The sequence below is a fragment of the Mesoplodon bidens genome (genome assembly GCF_964165515.1).
Source record: "Mesoplodon bidens genome assembly, chromosome: 1".
NCBI lineage: Eukaryota > Metazoa > Chordata > Mammalia > Artiodactyla > Ziphiidae > Mesoplodon > Mesoplodon bidens.
In genome coordinates, this window is record NC_138176.1 from 70,596,387 (window position 1) to 70,618,284 (window position 21,898).

General features: G+C 46.7%; 1 protein-coding gene across 1 annotated transcript in view; it reads right to left on the reverse strand.

The window, feature by feature from the left end:
* Window positions 1–541: 541 nt before the first annotated feature.
* LOC308625591 (uncharacterized protein C4orf50) overlaps window positions 542–21,898 on the reverse strand; it is a gene marked incomplete at its 3' end in the record, with an annotated part of 50,705 nt that continues 29,348 nt past the window's right edge. The window contains exons 8-13 of the mRNA XM_081249973.1: window positions 20,397–20,570; window positions 15,864–15,920; window positions 13,056–13,238; window positions 5,934–5,982; window positions 3,637–3,758; window positions 542–787 (exon numbers count right to left, since the gene is read on the reverse strand). Coding sequence (XP_081106099.1) covers window positions 542–787; window positions 3,637–3,758; window positions 5,934–5,982; window positions 13,056–13,238; window positions 15,864–15,920; window positions 20,397–20,570 — 831 coding nt within the window. The remainder of the gene's footprint in view (window positions 788–3,636; window positions 3,759–5,933; window positions 5,983–13,055; window positions 13,239–15,863; window positions 15,921–20,396; window positions 20,571–21,898) is intronic.

The window sequence follows — 21,898 nt, forward strand, 5'->3', positions numbered from 1 at the left end:
AGGAAAGTAACAAAACAGTTCTCTGCAGCTGACAATGTTAGGAGCTATTAGATCAGGCCAGAGCCTCCCAACCCTGGCACTGCTGACATTTGGGCTGGACAATTCTTTGTTCTAGAAGGCTGTCCTGTGCACTGTAGGTGTTTAGCAGCATCCCTGGCCTCTACCCACTAGATGCCAGTGGCAGCTTCCCAGCTGTGACAGCAAATAATTTATCCAGACATTGTCAAATTTTGCCCTGCAGGATGGGGGGATCATACCCAGTGGAGAGCCACTGGGCCGGTCACTCGGTAGGTTTTGGAACAGAAAATATTCCCTTTGCTGCCTGGATATTTGCAAAGCTGCACTCCTAAGAATTTGCAAGTCCAGTATTTCTCTTGAGCTCTGACAATCAACACAGATCCCCAAGCCACAGGCAAAGCCACTTGCCACTGAATGAGGGTTTTGATTGCTACCAATTTCTTAAGATGTTCTCTGAAAGTTCTGCTTCAAATATTTATGGAGTCTAGGAAATGGCCCCAGAGAGTGAGTGGTCCTATTCCATTTATAACTCCAACGGCGATTTATTGACCTGGGAAGTGCTGCAGATGCTTTGTCGAAGCTCTTGATGCAAAGCCAGGATCCTTGCGGGGCTCAGGAGCTCGGGGGATGGCAGGAGGTGCTCAGCTTGGAGGCCAGGCCAGGACATTCCACCTTTTTCTTGCAGACGTTGTACAGGGAGCCCTGGTTCCACAGCGATGGAAGCCTGGCACATTCCAGGGTCGGGCGTCGGCCCAGAGGGCCAGGGAAGCTGGAGGCAAGAGCACAACGAAATGGTCTCTACTTTTACACGTCCACAAAAGCCCCTTTGGTCCCACAGTTTATCCAAGGAAGAGATGGCAACAATAACGAACATTTATTGAGCACTTCCTGTGCCGGGCAGCTGCTATTACATGTCAGTGAGGCACACGCCATCAGCACTGAGTTATAGACGAGGCAGTGGGCATTGGGGCAGGGAAGGCTCAAAGCCCAGGTCATCTAAAGGCCTGACAAGACGATCACTGACGGTATCTCCATAGAGTCATGTCCTCTGTAAATTTTGTTGTTCACAGTGACAAGAGATGATGACCTTTCCATTAAAAGGAAAGCAATGTCCACTGGATGCCAACCTCCTACTCCCCTGTTTTTGTATTTTTTTTCCCTCTAAGCTCAACCATAAAATAATTGTGACATGTGACAAATTTAGTTACTGCCCTTCAAAAATGACCTCGTTTTCCTTCTAGGTCACTAATGCCCTGGTGTCATTTAGAGTTCATTTTCACCACGGGAAGCTCTTACCAAAAGCCAGCCCAGAGAGACGGCTTGCAATCTGTTTTTCCTAGGGCAGAGACCTCTGCTCCTCAACGCCTATTACAGCTGAACAGAACCAAGGCTGCGGGCAAAATGCAATGCTGGGGATAAGGACGAGGTGCCCGCATGACCTTCTAGAGAAAGGGCCCAACAGCCTCCTCCCACCGCCTCACTCTTCATCCAAATCCACCCAACAAGGCCTCCTGTGGACCGGGTACTGTGTAAAGCACTCGAACAAAGACATTTACGTTGACTATTCTGTCATCTCGCTATAAAGAAACAAAAGTATCCTGTGGCCTCGAAATTATGTCCAATAAAGGAGGAGTTTTTATCCAGCAGCATTCTACAGTGTGGTGAGAACTCTGAAGAAGGTTGAGGAACACTTGAGAAACTTGGAACCATAAGAGTATTAAGATGCACTTGGGTTCATCCATTCATTCAATTTATGCTCCAACTATTTCCTCAAAAGCTTTGCTATCAGTTTCTGGCCAGTATCACCGAGTGCAGACATTGGAGGGTTTTTTTCTCACCTTGAACTCCAGATTGTAACCTCAAGGAGGGCAGGAGAGACAACTCTCATCCCCCCACTGAAGGCCCAGCACTATCTGGACACATAATGACCAGAGCATCAGCTCTAGAGCCAGACTGCCTGTGTTGGAACCCCAGCTCTTTAGCTGTGTGACCTGGGGCTGGCTATCTACCCTCTCTGTGCCTCACCTTTTCTCACAGGTGAAGTGGAGTGAATGTCAAGATCTATTTTGTGGGCCTATAGTGAGTACTGGGAAAGCTGATGCATTGCACATAGTAAGCATTCAAGAAATGGAAGCAGGGGTTTTCTTTCTCGTTGTTGTTCTTATCAACATCATCATTATGATCTCCTAGACTCCTCTCTCCTTTATGCTGCAGCCTGATTTAATTGCTTACCAATCCCCCAATGCTTCAGGAGCACTCACCCCTCTGTCTTTGCAGGTGTCATTCCCTTTGCCTAAAATGCCTTCTACCTGCTTGTAATAAGGTAGGTCAAAGATCAAAAGTCAGATGTAATTTTCCTAGAAAAAGATCAAAGCTGGAAAGAAGTTCTCATCACTAGATAATAAGCCTGCAGATAAGTAATTCGAAATGAAAGTCACCAGTTAGAAAAAAAAAGTTTAAGGTCAATCAATAACACCAGCTGTCAGTTATTGAACACCTCCTGTGCCAGGCAGTACAGTAATTATGTTATGTGCATGATTTCATTGAATTGTCCCAAAGACCCCGAGAGGTAAATATTAGCTCCATTTGTTAGATTAAAAAAATTAATATAAGCATGAAGGCGAGAGAGAAGGCACAGGAATAAAAGGAAGAAGAACAACAATAATAATAAGTTGAAATAAAATGTCAAGAATAAGATCAGTTTCCTCCTAAGTAATGGCCGCTTTTTTTTTTTTTGAGCATCTCTTATTTTCCAGAGACATATTCAGCTCTGCTTATCTGATTTTATCCTCACATCAGCAGTAGGCAGCATTATCCCCATTTTACAGATGAGGAGATTTAAGCACAGACAAAGTAAGTTATCCACCCAACATCACACTGAATTACAGCTGAGATTTGAATTCAGGCCTGTCAGACTCCAAATATCATAAGTAAAATAGGTTTCCTCTGGGAAAACAGAGTGCTTCTCTGGCTCTGACTGATTAGGACATTTTGGACCAAACCTCCAGTAAGAGCATCTAGGAAAGCTGGACAAAATATAGCAAAAGATGTATTTGAAACCATCTGAGAGCTACAAAGACTGTGAGGATTTGTGAGACTAAAATTCAAGATAGGACAGAAGCCAAGAGTAGTTGGCCCAGATTGAAGGCTGTATTTCCCTCCAAGTGAAGGTGAAGCCTGTGTGTGATTGTGGTGGCTGAGAGACAGAAAGCTAAGCAGAGATTTGGACAGCCTCATGGAGTGGGAAGTGGCTGGGGAAGGACACTGATAAACATTACAGGTTTTTGCTTGGAACCATGAAAGGCTATGCCCTAAGAGTAAGAGTGAGCAAGAAATAAAACAGATCTCATAAGTACTAAAATTATCTCTGAATCAGTTCTGATGTGCGGAACAAAGGAAGTGCTGTCTGGATGAAGACACTATCAAATTACATCTTCACATTTTCACACATGATGTCTAGCACTCAGTGAAAAATAACAAGACACAGAACACATGATATGACCCAATACACAAAATTTTAAAACAGATAATAAAAAGAGTTGTACCCTTTTTTGTATGTGAGTTATACTTTCAATAAAAACATTTATTTGAGAAATTAAGTGACTGATGTCCTCTCACCTTCAAAGAATCCAGTTGAGCTGTCTGTGCTGGCCACTCAGCCTCTGGAACAGGCCAGGACTCTGAATGCAAAGGTCTTTGGAGGACACTGTCCATTTCAGGATTCAGGAGGTATTTCTGAGCTAGAAGAGAATGTTCTCAGTCAAGCCTCAGTTCAGAAGTCTATTCTAAAAATCAACAAGTCGGACTTCCCTGGTGGCGCAGTGATTAAGAATCCGCCTGCCAGTGCAGGGGACACGGATTCAAGCCCTGGTCTGGGAAGATCCCACATGCCCCAGAGCAACTAAGCCCATGCACCACAACTACTGAGCCTGTGCTCTAGAGCCTGCAAGCCACAACTACTGAGCCCGCATGCCACAACTACTGAAGCCTGCGTGCCTAGAGCCCGTGCTCTGCCACAAAGAGAAGCCACGACAATGAGAAGCCTGAGCACCGCAACGAAGAGTAGCCCCTGCTCACCACAACTAGAGAAAGTCCGCCCGTAGCAACGAAGACCCAACGCAGCCAAAAATGAATAAATAAATGAATAAATTAAGAAAAACCCTATATGTCATAAAATAACCTTAAAAAAAAATCAACAAGTCTCTGAGCCTTTTCATTGTCTTTCTTTCATTCCCAGATCCCTTCACCCCACAACAGAGGCCCTCTTGGGTGCATTTGAACTCTGAGTGCCACATTCACAGCCCTCTGATGGTACTGCCATGGTCTTGGGATATCCTAGAAAATTGCCTGCCTGCTTCATTGTCCACTACCAGGCTGTAAGCTCCTTCAGCACAAGGACCACCACCTTTGAAGCTGACTCATTTTTGTAAGCCCTACAACACCTATCAGGGATCTGGCACATGGCAGCCTTCTAGATATGCTGAATGAATAAGTAACTAAATTAATCTAGTACATTTCCTTCTTTTAAAGGTGAGGAACCGAGCCCAGAGAAAGGACGACACTTGCATAAACTAGTGGCAGAAGCAGGACCAGCTAGAATTTATGCGCCTCCAACTGTGAAAACAGATGCCAACGCAGACTTTAGGGATAGAAGACAAAGGTACAGAAGGGCAGGCCCATCCTGACCAGCTAAAAACTTGTTTGTTGGCGCCCTTCAGTGTGTCAGGCACTAACACTTCTAAAAAAGATCATGTTATCCTCCTTTTAAAGATAAGAGTCTGGGCTTCCCTGGTGGCGCAGTGGTTGAGAGTCCGCCTGCCGATGCAGAGAACGTGGGTTCGTGCCCCGGTCCGGGAAGATTCCACATGCCGCGGAGCGGCTGGGCCCGTGAGCCATGGCCGCTGAGCCTGCGCGTCCGGAGCCTGTGCTCCGCAACGGGAGAGGCCACAACAGTGAGAGGCCCACGTACCACACACACACACAAATAAAAGATAAGAGTCTGGGGCTCAGAGAGGTTAATTAACTCATCCAAGATCACACAGCTGTAAGAACAGAATCTAGTAATAAGAATCACTAAGCGAGCAGTTATCAGGAGCAGCTCAGCTGCCTAAAGGTAACTCTATCCATACTTTCTTCACTTTTATATTGAGCACCTGAAAACAAAGTAACCCTAAACAAACCCTCAGGAACCCCCCTCCCCCAGTGCTGATAGTACACTGCACTTGTAAAACAAGGCCCAGGGAAATTCTCTCTGGCCAGATAGCATCTTAATTTTCTTTTTAACAATAAGAATAATAGAACAACAAAACCCCACCCATGTTACCATCTAAGTAACCACTGTTGGTATTTTAGTTTATCTTCTAGCCTAAGTTGCCAATCATTCACAGATGTTCACATACAGTTGTATCATTGTAGTCATCCGATACATTCCACTTTGTATCCTTTTTTAACTTAGTAGGATATCCTAATTCCCATGCTATCACATGGTACTTATCAGCATCATTTTAGTGACTAGTACTTCATACTCAGCGAATATGGGTTAATTAATAATACTGGAGTTTTTCCCCACAGTTTTTCACTGTTATAAATACCCTGGCATGAATATGCCTGTCCATTGAGATTTTCCACATATAGAATTATTTACTTAGGATGAATTTCCAGGACTGAAACTAGAGGGTTGCAGAATTTGGCCATTTTGGCAGTGGCAGTATTTTTCTAATGCATTCTCCTTAAGTAGTGAAATGAAAAGGCAGAGTCAGTAGGGAAGAGAGTGCAAGATAGTGGGGTCGGGTTTCCTTTAGTCGTCTGCACTTGACCGTGGGCTTTTCCCCACCCTTGCCCACCTGTCAGATTGTCCTGTTGGTGTGGACTGTGTCTGAGCATGCAGACTATTCCTATCTGAAAATCACACTGACCTCTTACAACTGTTGTCTTCTCAGACTCGATGTCCAGGTGATGGCTTGTCTGCAAGAAAAGACATCTCAGCAGTTATTCTTCATGACACAGCTGGAAAAGCCTTCTACAGACAACTGCAACTGGAAAAATCAGCCCCCTCACCACTGCAGAAAGTGCATTCTATGGCCAGATCCACTCCTCCCTGTGTGTGCGAAAATACAGGCAGGACCTCCCCCCCGCCTCTGCCTACAAACCTCAGAGGGGTCCAGGATTTGCTCCCAGGGATACAGTTGCAAGGAAAAGCTTCCACTTCCTTTACTCAAATTGAATCTCCAAAGGGAAACTGATGACTGCATTTTAAAAGCTGTTAAAAGGGGGAAAATGAGGGCAGCCGGATGGCAGAGTCTCCAGGAGAAATACTCTCTCTGTGTGGAAGTCCCTTTGACACCTTGTGAGAGCTGATTGCTGAGCTGCACCGGGGACTCCTGACTCAGTCACCCAGAAAACCAGGTCGGGCTGGACCTGAGTCCCTGCACCACCCCCTGGTGGACTAGTTGTCCTCCTGGACCCCACATGCACACAGGAAGAGGTGAAGCGGCAATGGTAACTCTGCTCTGAGAGCACTTCACTTATATCCCCTAAAACTGTGTGTCTTTGAGTACCATGACCCTTCACACCCCAGTGCCTTTGCTCATGCAGGTCTCCCAGCCTAGAGGGCCTTCACTCCATCCTTCCAGCTAGTAGAACTCTTCTTTTTTAATCCTTCAAGGCCTATTTTGTGTGCTTCCTTCTCCAGGGATTATATTCCCAAATAAGTCTCCTTCTCTCTGCTCATTGCTGGGTTTCAAGTGAATGCTTTTGTTCACATTTGGGTTTGGAGCTAGTCTTACTAGACACAGACTTCTTCAAAGTGATACTGAGGTTTCATTGACTTCTGTGTCCACAGAGTAGTCTCACAGGCACTGAACTCCTTCTGGAGGCACTGCATTCAGTACCTGATCAGAGATCTATAGATCTTTCCCCTGCTTCTTGTTCCTCATCTATCCCATAGGCCTGGAGGGGCTTGGAGCCAGGCAGCCTCAGGTTGAATCCTGGCTCTGCTGCTTACGGGCTCCATGGTCTCGGCCAAGTCAGTTGAACTCTCTGAGCCCTGTCCTCTCCATCTGCAGAGTGGAGCCACTAATATGGTCCTTGCAGGGTTTTGTCAGAGTGAAATAAGAATGAACGTCTAGGGCTTCCCTGGTGGTGCAGTGGTTAAGAATCCACCTGCCATGCAGGGGACACGGGTTCAAGCCCTGGTCTGAGAAGATTCCACATGCTGTGGAGCAACTAAGCCCTTGCGCCACAGCTACTGAGCCTGCGCTCTAGAGTCCGCGAGCCACAACTACTGAGTCCGCGTGCCACAATTACTGAAGCCCGCCTGCCTAGAGCCCATGCTCTGCAACGAGAGAAGCCCGTGCACCGCAATGAAGAGTAGCCCCCACTCCCTGCAACTAGAGAAAGCCCGTGCGCAGCAACGCAGACCCAGTGTGGCCAAATAAATGAATAAATTTTAAAAAAATTAAAAAAAAAAGAATGAACGTCTACTAAATGTTCCACATACAGTAGCAGATGGATAAAGGCTCACCCTACCCACTCCACTCCCCCACCTCTCTCCCCAGGTAAACTTTTGGGGGAATATTCTCAACTTCATAAAAGGTAGGACATGAAGAGAAAATAATTGCCTGGATCCTTGGGGGCCCAGGCTCGGGGTTGTTGATTTAATGAATTAAGGGAGTTTAGGACTCTCAGTCTCACTACTCCTTTCAAGATGAGATTCCATTTCCAAAGGCCCATATATAGATCTTGTTGACCAATGCCCAGAGGAGAGCAAGATGTTTCCAGGACATGGAAAAAAAGAGGAAAAAGCAGGGCAGGAGGAAGTGGAATTAGCAGCCTCCTTGCCAGGTGGCTTGCATCTCTCTGAGGCTGGGGTCTCCATGACCCTCAGGTGTTAGTACACCAGTCCCCTGACCTCCCCCAGTGGAGCAATACTTTGGTTCTGCTTGAAGGGACCCTACATCCTCTGGGGGTGTCTTTCTGTGACAGCACTGTGAGGGGAATTTCAGGGGGGATCTTGTTCAGCCCTCACAGAGCCTTACAAGAAGTCAGCAACCCCCGCCCCTTGCTACCAAGGTCTAAGAGAGCAGGAGGCTTCGGGAGGTGAAGGACGAGCACCGGAGTGGCTTGGCACAGAGGACTGTCACAGAGTGGCAATTCTTCAGGATCTGGGGTGTCTTTATCTGCCAGGTGAAACTCGGTGTCTGAAGAGAGGGCAATAATCCTCACGTCCCAGGACCTGCGGGGAGTCAGGCAGGGCGAACCCATCCAGGTTTCTGATGGACCTTCCATTTGTTGAGCTGACCCCAGGCTGGACCCTGCAAGCATGGGCAGGAGGGCACCCCTGAACCACTTTCCCCTGGCACCCGGGCATCTGCCTCCAAGAAGGGGATGACACCTGAGTACAAGCAACAAAGAAGGTGTCTCATTCTTGGCTTGGGAATGTCAATAGCCTAGGTCCTGGTGAAATCCAGAAAAAATAAGTGTCCTGGGACTGGGGAGCAGGGGAGGAACCTAAGAGGCCCTGAGAAGGTGCCCTGAGCCTTGCCCAGTCAAGCCAGTTTGGGGGATGGGGTGGAACTGAGAACCCCCCGTTTCCATTTAGGAGTCCAAGAATGGAAGGAATCCGCCCTCCCCATGCTCCCATCTCAGCTAAAGCCAGGGAGGTGCCAAGACCCCATGTTCCCAGATGGAAGACAGTAGGAGAGCTGGCCAAGCTAGCCTCATGGAATCCTCTTGCTTCAGGATCAATGCCCGAACTGAAGAGAACCAGCAGAGCTAGAGGAAGGACACCAGGGTGGATGCAAGGCCAACCTGTGGACAGTGGCAGCCGACATTCTAAGGGATGGACAATACACCAGCTCAGGGAGATGGCAGCTCTGAGGGCCGGGTAGCCCCCATCCACCCATGCACCTGTCCTGGTCCCTCAGTGGGTATTTGGAGATGGGGTCTTGGGGAGGCTATCAGGTCATGAAGACAAAGTCCTCAGGATGGAATCGGTGCCCTTATAAGAAGAGATGTGAGAGAGCCAGCCTCTCTGTCCACCATGTGAGGACACAGTGAGAAGGTGGCCGTCTGCTCCCCAAGAAGAGAGCCCCCACCACCGTGCAGCACCTTGATCCCCAGCTTTCAGTCTCCAGAACTGTGAGAAATGAATGTTTGCTGTTTAAGCTGCCCAGTCTGTGGTATTTTTGTTAAATTAGCCCCAACAGACTAAGATACTTAGATGCAGCCCCGAAGAAAGGACACAGATGCTGAGCCGACTGAGGCTCAATTTCTATCTCCCACCCAACCAGGGCAAGAAAAGGAAGTCAATGGGAGGTGGTGAACGACCCTGAGCCACCGCTGTGGGGTGAGCACCCTCTTCCTGAAAGGGTAGGAGCTCAGACGGACCCCGGCTCTGAACCCCCAGCCTGCCACCCCTGCTTGTGACCTTGACCAGCTCTCTGACCACTCTGGGCCTCAGCCTCCTCCTTGACAAAGTGGGATGTTGGGAGGATGAAGTGAGTGAACCACAGAAAGTGCTGGCTCAGGGGAGGCTCTGTGAGTCTCAGCCGTCATCACCGCTTCCAGTGAATAAATGAACGGCAGCCTGTCCGTGTGGGCTCCCCTCACCACCATAGCCCACACCCCGTCCTCTCTCAGGTGTCTGTGATTAGTGTGGGCTCCCTCCCAAGGGCAGGGGCCAGTGCACATGAGCTTCCCGGGGCCCAAGTACGCCAGCCTCAGTGCTTCTGGGACTCCCCTGCTTCTCTGCTCTGGCACATCCCCTCCCCAAGCCCATGAGTGACCCCCCCATCCCAGCCAGCCAGGCAGCCCTCCTGGGCTCTGAGCCTAAGCCCAATGTCCCCATCAGGAATTCCATCTGTGTTCTTTGAAATGAGAATCAGCACCCGTGTCCTGCCCAGCTGCCAGCAGGAGGAGCTGCCACCGCAGCCACCAGGGTCTCTGTGCCCCCTGAGCTCTGCTCGGCTGCCTGGGCCTTGGGTGTTCCCGGCCAGAGCCAACTGGTTGCCATGTGCATGGCCTGCCTGGGACTCGGCAGCTCAGTCCAGCCCACAGGCCTGCAGGGTTCCTCTTCCCGAAGCACATCGATCCTGTTCCACCCCTTCAGCAGCTCCCCATTCACTGAAGAACCAAATGCAAACACCCCTGTGGGCAGTCAGGTGTCCGTGACCTCCCATCCAGCCTCTCGGAACTCCTCCACTTGGGATCCCTCACTCCAGCCAGCCTGGAGCCCTCTTTGCTTCTTAAGCACATCACAGGGTTTTTTTTTTTTCCCACTGCCTTATATCTGCACACTGAGGATTGGCCTTCCAGCGACAAGAGGAACAGACTCACTGAAGGCCTAGTCTGTATGTGCCAGAGACCGTGCTGCTGCCCACATGCCCCACAGCCCTGCAAGACACCCAACACACCCCCCTTCGCATAGGGGTCGCAGCTTCAGTGCACAGAATCCCACGGCCAGGTTCAAATCCCAGCTCTGCTCAGGCAAACGATTTAACACACAAAAAGCTGAGCTAGAAAGCTGCTATAGATGTGTCTTTGGGCACGACTTGTAACCCCTTTGAGCCTCAGTTTTCCAGTCTGGAAAGGGGGATAATAATAGCACCTCCCCCGCGGAAGGACTACCTGAGTCAGTTATATAAAGCCCCCACAGCAAGTGATACATGTCAGTGTCCCCTCCTAAGGCCACAGAGCTAGACGGCAGCAGAGCTAAGATTTGAAGCCAGGGCTCCTGGGTGCCAGAACCCACCCCCTTGGCAACTGCCCACCCAAGGACCAGGTTCCTAACTCATGGGACATTCCTGCACAAGGTGTTTCATGATCTCCGTCTGTCTTCATGTCCATTCTGCCAAGTAGGTCGTAATATTCCCATTTTACAGATGAGCAAACTGAGGCTCAGAGCAATTAAGGTCTTTTCCAAAGACACACACACAGTCTCTGTCTAAGCCCTTCCTTCCTGACACTTGCTATAATTTATGATTATTTCTCTCCTTCACTGCATGCACGTTTTGGCCTGTTTGGTTCACCATTTCTCCCCAACCCCAAGCACCAGGCCTGACTTGTGGCAATAGGTGCTCAATAAATATTTGTGGAATAAAATGGCAGAGCTAGGCTTTTGTGGTTTGTGGAGGGAACAGTGAGCCGCCCCCCAGATCATGAAAATGGGGGTGTTCTTGGTGAGGTGAACTGCAAAATAATGCAAAATGGGTCACAGCAGATTCAAAGTCACCTTAAAAGGAGGAAGTAGAAGCTTATGATTGCCCATAGCCTTTCAAAAGGTCTGGGTGGGGAGACACCCTGGCCCCAGGGGAGGCATGCGGAGCACATCCTTACAGGAAACTAATGCATCAGGCTGATGACACCATTAACACCCTCTGTTCTCACTGAATAACCTTCTGACTATAAATATATATTGACTTACAAATGAACAAATGAATGAATGAACTTGACTTTCTAGATAACTCCACTATAGGGAGAGAATATGCTGATTATTTTTTCATCCGTCCAATATTTCATCCTGCACATAGTTCGATCTCTCATGGGAAATTATTAAGTTAGTGTTCAGGTTTATACCTCAGTCTCTGTGAATTTGGTCAATGTGAGTCAGCCTGTTGAATCCCAGTGAACAAATCGAGTCTAATTTCAGAGCCTGCCAGACCAAGAGCAGCCCTTGGAGGGTGGGGCCCTCACTGCAATGATGCTTTCTCAGCACACATCCAGCCTCCCTCCCAGGTGACACCTGCTGCATCCAACATCTTCCCTGGAACTCTGGACACAGGGACTGTGCCCGGTCCCTTGACAAGATGCTGACCTCTCTCCCCATTCTTATTCTGCCACTGAAGAGGCTTGAAACCCTTGGGCAAAGGGATGAGCACTGGACCGGGAGTCTGGGGCTCTGGATTCAAATTCTGGCTCTGAACCAAGTCGCCATGGCCCTGAGCAGGCCCCTTGGCCTCCTGCTGTCCATGTCCGCTGTGTGGCAATTTGGACGAGAGGACATCTAAAACCCTGAAGGCTGTGGGGGAAGGAAGGGACAGAGAGGGTTGGCCTGCAGAGGCTGGGCTGGGAAGGCTGAGGAAGGTGATTCAGGCCTGGGGCTACACTGTCAAAAGCAGGCCCCCCTGAGGGCAGATCCCAGGAGGGACCCTGGAAAACAGGGCTGGCTGCGTGCACAGCAGCAGCTGCATTTCACCCTCACATCATCAGGAGCTGAGCTAGTCTGGGGGGGGCACAGCTGGCTGGTCCCCAGGAATGGGACTGTGTGCCTGAGTATGTGTGCGCACTTGCGTGTGTGTGTGCATGCATGTGTGTGCGTGCACGCGCATGGGCAGACTCAGCTGAGCACCCGAGGGTGCTGCATGCACAGTACCACTGTTGAGAGCCAGGCAGAGACCCGGGAGCATGTTTACTAGACCTGGGTCAGAACTGGTATCCATCACCATCTGCACTACCTGGTAGCTGTGTGACCTCAAGAGAGACTTCCAACCTCTCTGAGCCTGTTTCCTCCCTCTTCTGTAGACCATTAGGAGAGGAGATGCTCATTCATTTACTTCATTACTTCATTCATTCAACAAATACTCCCTGAGCAGCTTTTCTGTGCCAGGCACTAGGGGGACAGAAATGGATATGAAGCAGCTCTGGTTTCAACAGAGAAACGCTGACAAAACTCCCCTAACAGGAGGGGGCAAATCCCTCGAATGTCCCATGTCAGTCATATCCACGTGCAATGAAGGACGGAGGGGCGTGTGGCTAATCCTGTGGCCCATGGAATTTAGAGCAGACTCCTGGGCAAGGTCACACCTGAACTGTGCCCTGAAGGACGGATGGGAGGGCTATAGGACAGACAAAAAAATCTGCCAGAGGAGGCAGTAAGTGCTAAGGTCTTGAGGCACACGTGAAAGATCCATCTAGTGAAATAAACGCCACGGTGCTTGTTTGATGCTGAATTGACACAGGGCAGGTCAGGCAGGTGGAGGGTAGGTTGCTGAGCTCACAGCCTCAACAGGAAGAGGGCAGGGCTGTCTGTGGGAATCTACCTGTGGGACCCCCGGAGCCAAGAAGGTGGCCGCGTACTCAGCCAGCGCCGCGTCATTCACCATGTTGCTTGCCGTCTTGGAGAGCTGGTGGTTCTCCACCCCGTGTCTGTGCAGCTCCTGGAGCAGGTGTGTGATCAGGTGGTTCCTCTCCCGACACTTCTGGACCAGGGAAGCCAGCTTAGCCTGAAAGGGTGGGAGGGAAGACTGTCAGGTGGGTCCACGCATGCAGGACTCTCAGGGGGGCTGGATGACTGAGCTGGGGGGCAGGGCATCGGCTCCCTGCTCTGCATCCCGCAGCCCTGCCTTAGCTCAGCCTCCTCCCTGCAATCCCTCCCTCCACCCAGAAGCCAGAGCCAGCTTTGAAAACAATGAGCCGCACTGCTGCCCACCACCCCAGGGGCCGCTCACTGCTGTCTGGATGCCTTCTGGATGGGTAGGCGGCGTGGGCTTCAGCTAGCTATGAGACAAGCTCCTCTCTAGCCCTCGACTTGCTCATCTGTACCCTGGGCATCATCAGGGCACCAGGACCAAAGGAGATGGTGCAGGCAAAGCACACACACGGGGCCAGCCCAGGCAGGCTCTCATGCACAAAAGGTCAGACCAGTCCCTGTGCCTCTCCAGCCCGATCACGACCACCCTCTTCCTCACTGCTCTTTTCCAGACACACTGGTCCACTCCCCAACCCTGGCACCCCAGAACTTCCTCATCACTCCTTTGTAACTCATGTCCCAAGCCCAGAAAAGTCTTGCGCAGATCCATTCAGAGGCCAGCCTGGGCATCGTCTCCCCGGGCAGGCTTCCCTCACGCTCAGGACTTGGGGTTTTCTGTGCCCAGGCTCCTGGCTTCCTTCTTTCCCAGCAGTTAATCTTTGTATTTGTGGGTCTGTCTCCCACATAGCCTGGGGGATCCTCAAGGTCAAGACTGATACTCCCCTGGATCCCCGGCACCATCCCTACGCCGTGGCTGGGCACAGCATGGCCCATGGGAGAGATGTGTTACATGAGTGATGCGAGTTCGTGACTCTCCCACCATGAAATGACCTCCCACATCTGTGCATGTCCGGACGGACTGATAAACTTTGCCATCTCCTGCTCCATCGGAGGAGGTGATGACCCCTTCTTGCCAGAACTCCCTTCCAAGCCCATCCCAGAGGGTCAGGGACCTTTGCACATCAGTTTCTAGGCGGTGATGTCCGGGTGCCCAGTACTGCAGGCAGGCAGCACAGGAGGGTGGTCTGACCTGGACGCTGGGGTGCCCCAGGCCCCCTGAATCACATCCCTAAAACATCAGGGCCTCTTCATTCAGCCAGCATCAGCTGAACACCTACTATGTGCAGCTCTCCCAAGAAAGAGGCCATTGTTGATGGTGACAATGACTCCACTGGACTCTTGGAGAGACAGCGAGGCCAAGGGGACGGTTGCAGCCTTTGGCATCAGACAGAACTGGGTTAAATCTTGGTTCTGCCCCTGAGTAGCTCTGTGTGACTACGGGCAAGGCACTGCATCCCTCTGAGCCTCAGTTTCCCTATCCATAGAGTAGCGGTCATGTTCCTGACATGTTCCTGACATGTTGAGAAACTGTGCTATTGAGAACATATGTCTGGAGTACCTGGCACATGGCAAGCATTCAACAGAGAGTGGCCATCGTCGTTAGAATCCTTACAAAACCTCCCACGCCAGATTATGAATCACAGTTCCCATCTGCAGATGAGAAAACTGAGCCTCCAGCGGTGAATGATGCCCCTGGGGAGGGGCTGGGTCTTGAACCCAGATCGCTATGGTTCCTCCCGTCCAGTCCGACCTCTTCTGCTCAGGCCTTGCCTCATGTGAATGACGTGGTGCTGGTGCTGTTTCTCTTTCCATCTTGAGTTTGCAAATGCTTTGTCGTGTACAAGGGGTTATGGTCCTCATTTAAGTAAATGGTACATAGCAAATGATGAAAATAACGAAGGAGCAAGAAAACCTCCCATTTTCAAGAGCTTTACACTTGGCTCTCCACTTTTCCATGGACACCATCCATGGAGGGTCCGAAGAAACTGTGAGAGCAGCCAAGCAGGAATTACTGTTGTTTCAGAGTGAGTGGGATTTGGCAAATCAGTGGGGTCCCGGGGCTCAACCATGTCCTTCTAACTCCCATCCAGAGCCCCTCCTAGCCCACCCTGCCCAGAGAGTAGAAAGAAAAAGCAGCCCCTCCAGGTCCACTGCCCAAATCCAGGTGCCATATTTGAGATTAAATGTGTCACCTCAACCAAACTACACTTTCAATTAGCATGTTAAACCCTGTGAACCAGTAATGCCATTTCTGGGAATCTGTCCTCAAGAAATGTCTAGATATGTGGGGAAAACTTTTCTAATAAAAAATGTGCATCATGGTGTTTATGTGCAATAATGCAAAAGAGAGAGGGAGGGAGGGAGAAAGGGAAGGAGAATCGACAGAGGGATTTGAACACCCGAAAGGGTCTGGCAGCTTTATGAACTGCAGTGTCTCCTGCTTTAGACTGCAGCATGAACAGCAACTTCAAAGGCTGGTAAAGACAAGGACAGCCCCTATATGGGTTATACTCCCAAGCGGAAAAAGCCAGACGCAGACGTACAGGTGTAGTAGGATCTCAGACACATGTAAAATATACTGGAAGAAAATACATGCAAATGCTAGGTTCAGATAGGGACTTGGGGTGCCATTTGTCTCTTTCCATCTTCTTTCCAGTGTTTTTACACAATAGAAATGGACTACCTCCTAATGGAAAAAATACTAAGCTCTTTTTTCTTTTGAAAGGGACATTTCATATTGATTTCACACACGTATTACCTTCAAAGGAGTCACAGCCAAATTTGCTTCATGGTGCTTTTTCTGAAGTGCATCAAGCTGAAAGAGAACCGAGATTTTTGAAAATGTTGAGCCGTGGATTACACAGCTCGGTGCGTCCACAGGCAAGACATGCTCAGAGAGGTTGGCTCTTGTTCCCCTCTTTCCCCACAGGAGTTCTCGGTGGGAACAGGGACCTTTCCCATCAGCTCCTTGGCCAGATCAGAGGAGGAAGGATGCTCTGAGCACTGGAGAATGAGCTCTGCCAGACTGCAGTTGCCAGGGCCAGTTCTGTTGCCTCTTACTTCAGGAAGGAAGACTTCCCTATTCCCCAGAGGTGCCAGAGTTCTTTGGTGTGGTGTTGAACCTATAGGTTCCCTAGCCAGACACCCTAACCCCAGCCCAGCCACTCACTAGAACTGTGACCCTGTGCAACTCAAGTCTTTCTCTGCCTCAGCTTTCTCATCTGTAAAGTGGGGTTAGTACTAGCACCCACCTAAAGGTGAGGATTGGATAAGGACTCTGAATCGATTCCTGTAAAGTGCTTAGACAAGGCCTGGCATCTGGTCAACATTCGATGAATATAAATCATTATTACTCTCTGTGGCAGGCATGTGTGTGAGCCACCTTGGACCTTCCAGCCTAGCCCAGCATCCAGCTGAATACCACCAACTGATGCCCACTGATGCTTTGCAGAGCAGAATTGCCCAGCCGAGTCCTGCCTAAATTCCTGTTCCACAAAATGACCATTTCTATGCATCTATTTTGGCACATGTTTCTGAATATATTTGAAGAGTAAAAGGCCAGCTCCAAGCGGACTGTCTTCTATTCAAAAGGCACACAGTAATAAGCTACAATAAGACAGGTGTTCTGTGAATTCTTCTCACTCACTCTCTGATTTCCTCTGTAGTCAGTACAAGAAAGCTAGATAAATAAAAGTACTTCTTCCTCTCCCCTTGACCTCTTCTGACCTCTAATACTATTTTCAACCCTACATAACAATAATCAGAATTCATATGTGTATATATACACACACATGAAACTATGCTATACAAAATGTTTTACAGCTTGCTTTTGTCACTTAATATAAAATGTGGTGTTAATTCCATGTTACTACATACAAACCCATCACATTCTTTCAAAATCTTGCATATTATTTAATCATGAGGTTGAAACAAAATTTATTTAACCAATTCTTTGTTTATGAAAATGTATATTGTTTCTGTTTTTTTGCTTTACAAACAAAGCTTTAATGAACATTTCTATATTCCTATTTTGGCACATGTTTCTGAATATATTTGAAGAGTAAAATGCCAGCTCCAAGCAGACTGTCCTCTATTTGAAAGGCACACGATAATATTTGCAGGCTTGGATGAAATCTTCTCTCCACTTCAGTTTAAGAAATAGCATGAATATGTTTCTGTGAGCTGTGTACTTGGGCATTTGCAATTAAAAAACAGACGAGAAGAAAGTGAAAAGACAACAGAATGAGAGAAAATTTTGCACAGCCTAATAAGGGACTGTATCTAGAATATATAGCAAATTCTTACAACTCAACAACAAGAAAAGAAACGACCCAATTACAGAGTGGACAAAGGATCTGAATAGACATTTCTCCAAAAAGATATATGAATTGCAAATAAACACATGAAAAGATGCTTAACACTACTAGCCATTAAGGAAATGCAAGTCAAAACCACAGTGAGGGGCTTCCCTGGTGGCGCAGTGGTTGAGAATCTGCCTGTTAATGCAGGGGACATGGGTTCGAGCCCTGGTCTGGGAGGATCCCACATGCCGCGGAGCAACTAGGCCCGTAAGCCATAACTACTGAGCCTGTGCGTCTGGAGCCTGTGCTCCGCAACAAGAGAGGCCATGATAGTCAGAGGCCCGCGCACTGCTATGAAGAGTGGCCCCCGCTTGCCACAACTAGAGAAAGCCCTTGCACAGAAACGAAGACCCAACACAGCAAAAATAAATAAATAAATAAATAAAACCTCCTACCCTCAACATCTTTTTAAAAAAAAAAAAAAAACACAGTGAGATAACCACTTCACACCCACTAGGATGGTTAGCAACAGAAAGACAGACAGTAGCAAATGTCGGTGAGAATGTGGAGAAGTTGGGACCTTCATCCATTGTTAGTGGGAATGTAAAATGGAGCTATCAGAGACAGACCTGAAAATAACTTTGATTGAAATGTTTAATAATTATATTACAAGAATTTCAGCAGAGAACTGGAAGCTATAAAAAATTAGTCAAATGGAAATTCTAAGATTGCAAAATACAATACCTGAAATGAAGAACTAAAATAATGAGTTTAAGAGCAAATTCGACTCACCTAACTGGAAGACGAATTAGAAAGAAATATCCAAACTGAAGCAGAGAAAGACAAAAAGAATGAAAAGAATAAAAAATAGACTTAAACATATACTGGATAGGGTAAAAAGGTCTAACGTGTGCAACTGGAGTTCTATTTTTCACAGATCAGTGACAGGACAAAAAAGTCATCATACCTCCTACGCTGGTTGAGGGCACAGTGACAAATATACCCTCACTAATTGCCTTGGCTTTGGAGGTAGGTGCCAATACTTTGGAAAGCAAATTTGCAATATGTATTTAGAATGAACACTATTTCTTCTCCTTAAACCAGTAATCCCAGTTCTCTGAACTATTGTATATAAACAATGATATATAAATTAATGGAAATAACTATAGATCCAACAGTAGGGGAACAGAAATCACATCCACCCCATAGATTACTGCACAGTCCAAAAAATAAAGGACAAAAAGGCTATGAAGCAACATGGACAGAGGACATAAAACTCCATGTATAGTGTATTCGATTATACAAAGAATGCATAAGAAAGAGTCGGAAATCACTCCAAAATGTTGATAGTGTATTTTCACCCATCGCTTTGCCAAAAAGAATGTAAAGTGTGATATGGTTCAGGGTAACAAGTTGTAGCCAAACAAATACACTCATTTATTTATGGTGGGAGTGTACATGATGCAACATTTTGGAGGGTTATTTGCCATTATCGATCAAAGTTAATTATGTACATAGCCTTTGACCCAGTAACTCTTTCACTAGGATGTAGCAGAAACACATCCCAAGACAGATGTATAAAATGTATAAAATGTTCGTTTGTAAAGCAAAGTAACAGAAACAATTTAGATTTCCATAAACAAAGAATTGGTTAAGGAAGTTATGGTTTGGTCTCTTGAAAAATAATATGCAAGCATTTAAAATAATGAAGTTCAGTTTGCATGTGTTGATATGGAAATATCACCAAAATTTTTTATTAAATGATAATAGCAAGATGCAGAATGTTTCTGTATGGTACGATTTCATATATGTACACACACGTACTGAATGTGGGTAGATAGGATTGAAAAAAATGGAAGTTAGAAGGAGTTGGGGTTGAGGGGGAGAAAGGACTATATTTTTCTGCATTTTTTAAAGGTTGAGATAATTTTAGATTTACATACAGTTTAAAAACATAATACAGAGAGATCCCTTGTATACTTTGCCTGGTTTCCTCTAATGGGAACGTTGTGCAAAACTATAGTATATTACAACCAGGTATTGATGTGGATACAATCCACTATTCTTTTTTTAAAGGTTTATTTTATTGAAGTATAGTTGATTTACAATGTTGTGTTAATTTCTGCTATACAGCAAAGTGATGCAGATATATATATATATATATATATATATATGTACACACACACACACACACACACACACACACACACACACACACACACATATATATATATATATATATATATTCTTTTCCATTATGGTTTATCACAGGGTATTGAATATAGTTCCCTGGGCTATACAGTAGGACCTTGTTGTTTATCCATCCTATATATAATGGTTTGCATCTGCTAATCCCAATCCACCATTCTTATTCGGATCTCTCCTGTGTATGTTTGTGTGTGTGTGTACCAAGTTCTGTACAATTTTATCACCTGTGTAGGCTTGTGTCTCCACTACCATAGACAAGATACTGAACCATTCCAACTCCACAAGGACCTCTCTTGTTGCTCTTTTATATTCACACCCACTTCCCTCCTTACAGAGAAAGGACTTTTATTTATGTAACATTTAAAAAACTGTTTGACAAAAAGGAGGACATGTCAAATCCATGGAGGAAATATGCCTTCTGAAAAGAATGAAGTTATATTTGGTTATCTACTTGGAGAAAAAGGTAATCAAATGCCTTCCTCATAATCTATCCCCAAATAAACTGTAGATGGATTTATTAAAAAAAAAACTGTTTGACTTTTTAAAAAGCCATACACATGTATTACTATTTGTAGATCTAACAAAGGTTACCTGGATGGAGGAATTACAGGCTGTTTTTTCTTCCCTATACTGCTCTGCACTTTCAAAATCTAATAAATACTTACAAACTGTGGGAAAGGGCCAGTGAGATCTTACCTACTTCTTTTTTCTACTCTCAAAACTTTCCCAAGTGAGGGAACATTGGTTTTCAGGCGGGAAAGGGAAGCGTGGGCCCAGCCTACCTTGTCCTTGAGCTCACATTGGAGACGGGCAGCCTCATCCCGAGAAGCCTGCAGCTCCTGGTGTGCAGACCCTTGGTCTCGGAGCTGGCACTGCAGGGTCAGCACTTGGTGATGAAGTTGTCTGATGCACAGCCTGAGGTCCTCCTTGGAAGCCTCAGCTTCAGGGTCCTGGAGCTGCGGAATCACAGATTTGGCTGCAGTTCTTAGGTTATCTTCCAAGTAATTTGCCTTAGCCAACAGACAGTACCCGTTTTCCTTCTTAATTTGTTCTCCTACTTACATGTTTCTCATAGTCAATAAATGCTACAAAATAAAGTAACAGAGATCACTCCAAAAACTATTAGCCAGCATAAACATCATTATTACCCATATATTATCTTATATTTTCAGTCTTTCTGCTATGCCCTTACCCAGGTGCCCTTACCCTTGAGTGGGAGAGCTGAAAAGGGTCTAGGGAATCACAGAATAGCATTCTAAAGTGTTATTTTCAAAAAAAAATTTTTTCACACATGAAAAATATGTGAAATGGCATGGTATTCCAGACTTTGTTTTAATAGACATCAGTCACCATTATACTGAAACACAGTATGATGAATGAAATTTAGTGTTCAAGTCCAATTACGAGATGCTTATCACACTAAAGCTTCATGTATTTCTATGAAACAGAATATACTGCATTTTCCCAAAACACTCTTCTTAAATCAGTACAAAATAGCTTCTAACCCTTCTTGGGTCAAACACGAGTGGGTTTCATATGAACATCAAATAGGGAATTTCTGGGAGGGCAGAAAGTGAGAAAGAAGGGGCTGATTTATCACCATGGGAAGTGTGGTCAAATGGCAGTGAGGCTACTGCCCCCACTGGTTCTGGACTCTAAATTTTTATTTTTTAATAACGTATACATACATATACATAAGCATGCATATATATGTATATATGCGTGTATATATATATATATATATGTACACACACACACATATATATATACACACACACACATCCCCACCTATTTTTTTCTATATACATTTATATGCCATATATATCTTTTGTATCCTGTTTTTCTCCCTTAATACCATGTCATGGTCATTTTTCCATATCATTAAATAATGTCGAAAACCCTGTTGCTAGTATCTATGCAGTATTCTGTGACATGTTGAACGCTCAGATTATTCTAATATACTGATGCTATAATTGGGGCTGTGATAGAAAGCCTTATCTGACACACCTCTGGTTCTTCCCCTGAGATCATCAGAGGGGAATTTCTATGTCAAGGCCCTGAGCATCATTAAGCTCTTGATTCATGCTACTAAGGTGGCCTTGGGAAGGAGCAGCCCTGCTAATAGTAAAAGTTCCAATTGCAATGTGTCCGGGGTCCCAGAAACTCAGGGATGTCTCAAATGCCTTTGCTCCCGGCCCTGGCAGTCTAGCTTTCATTGAAAGCAGCCACCCTGGGAATGGAAAGCCCACAGAGATCATCTCTTCCATGTGTTCCTGACCTGGGT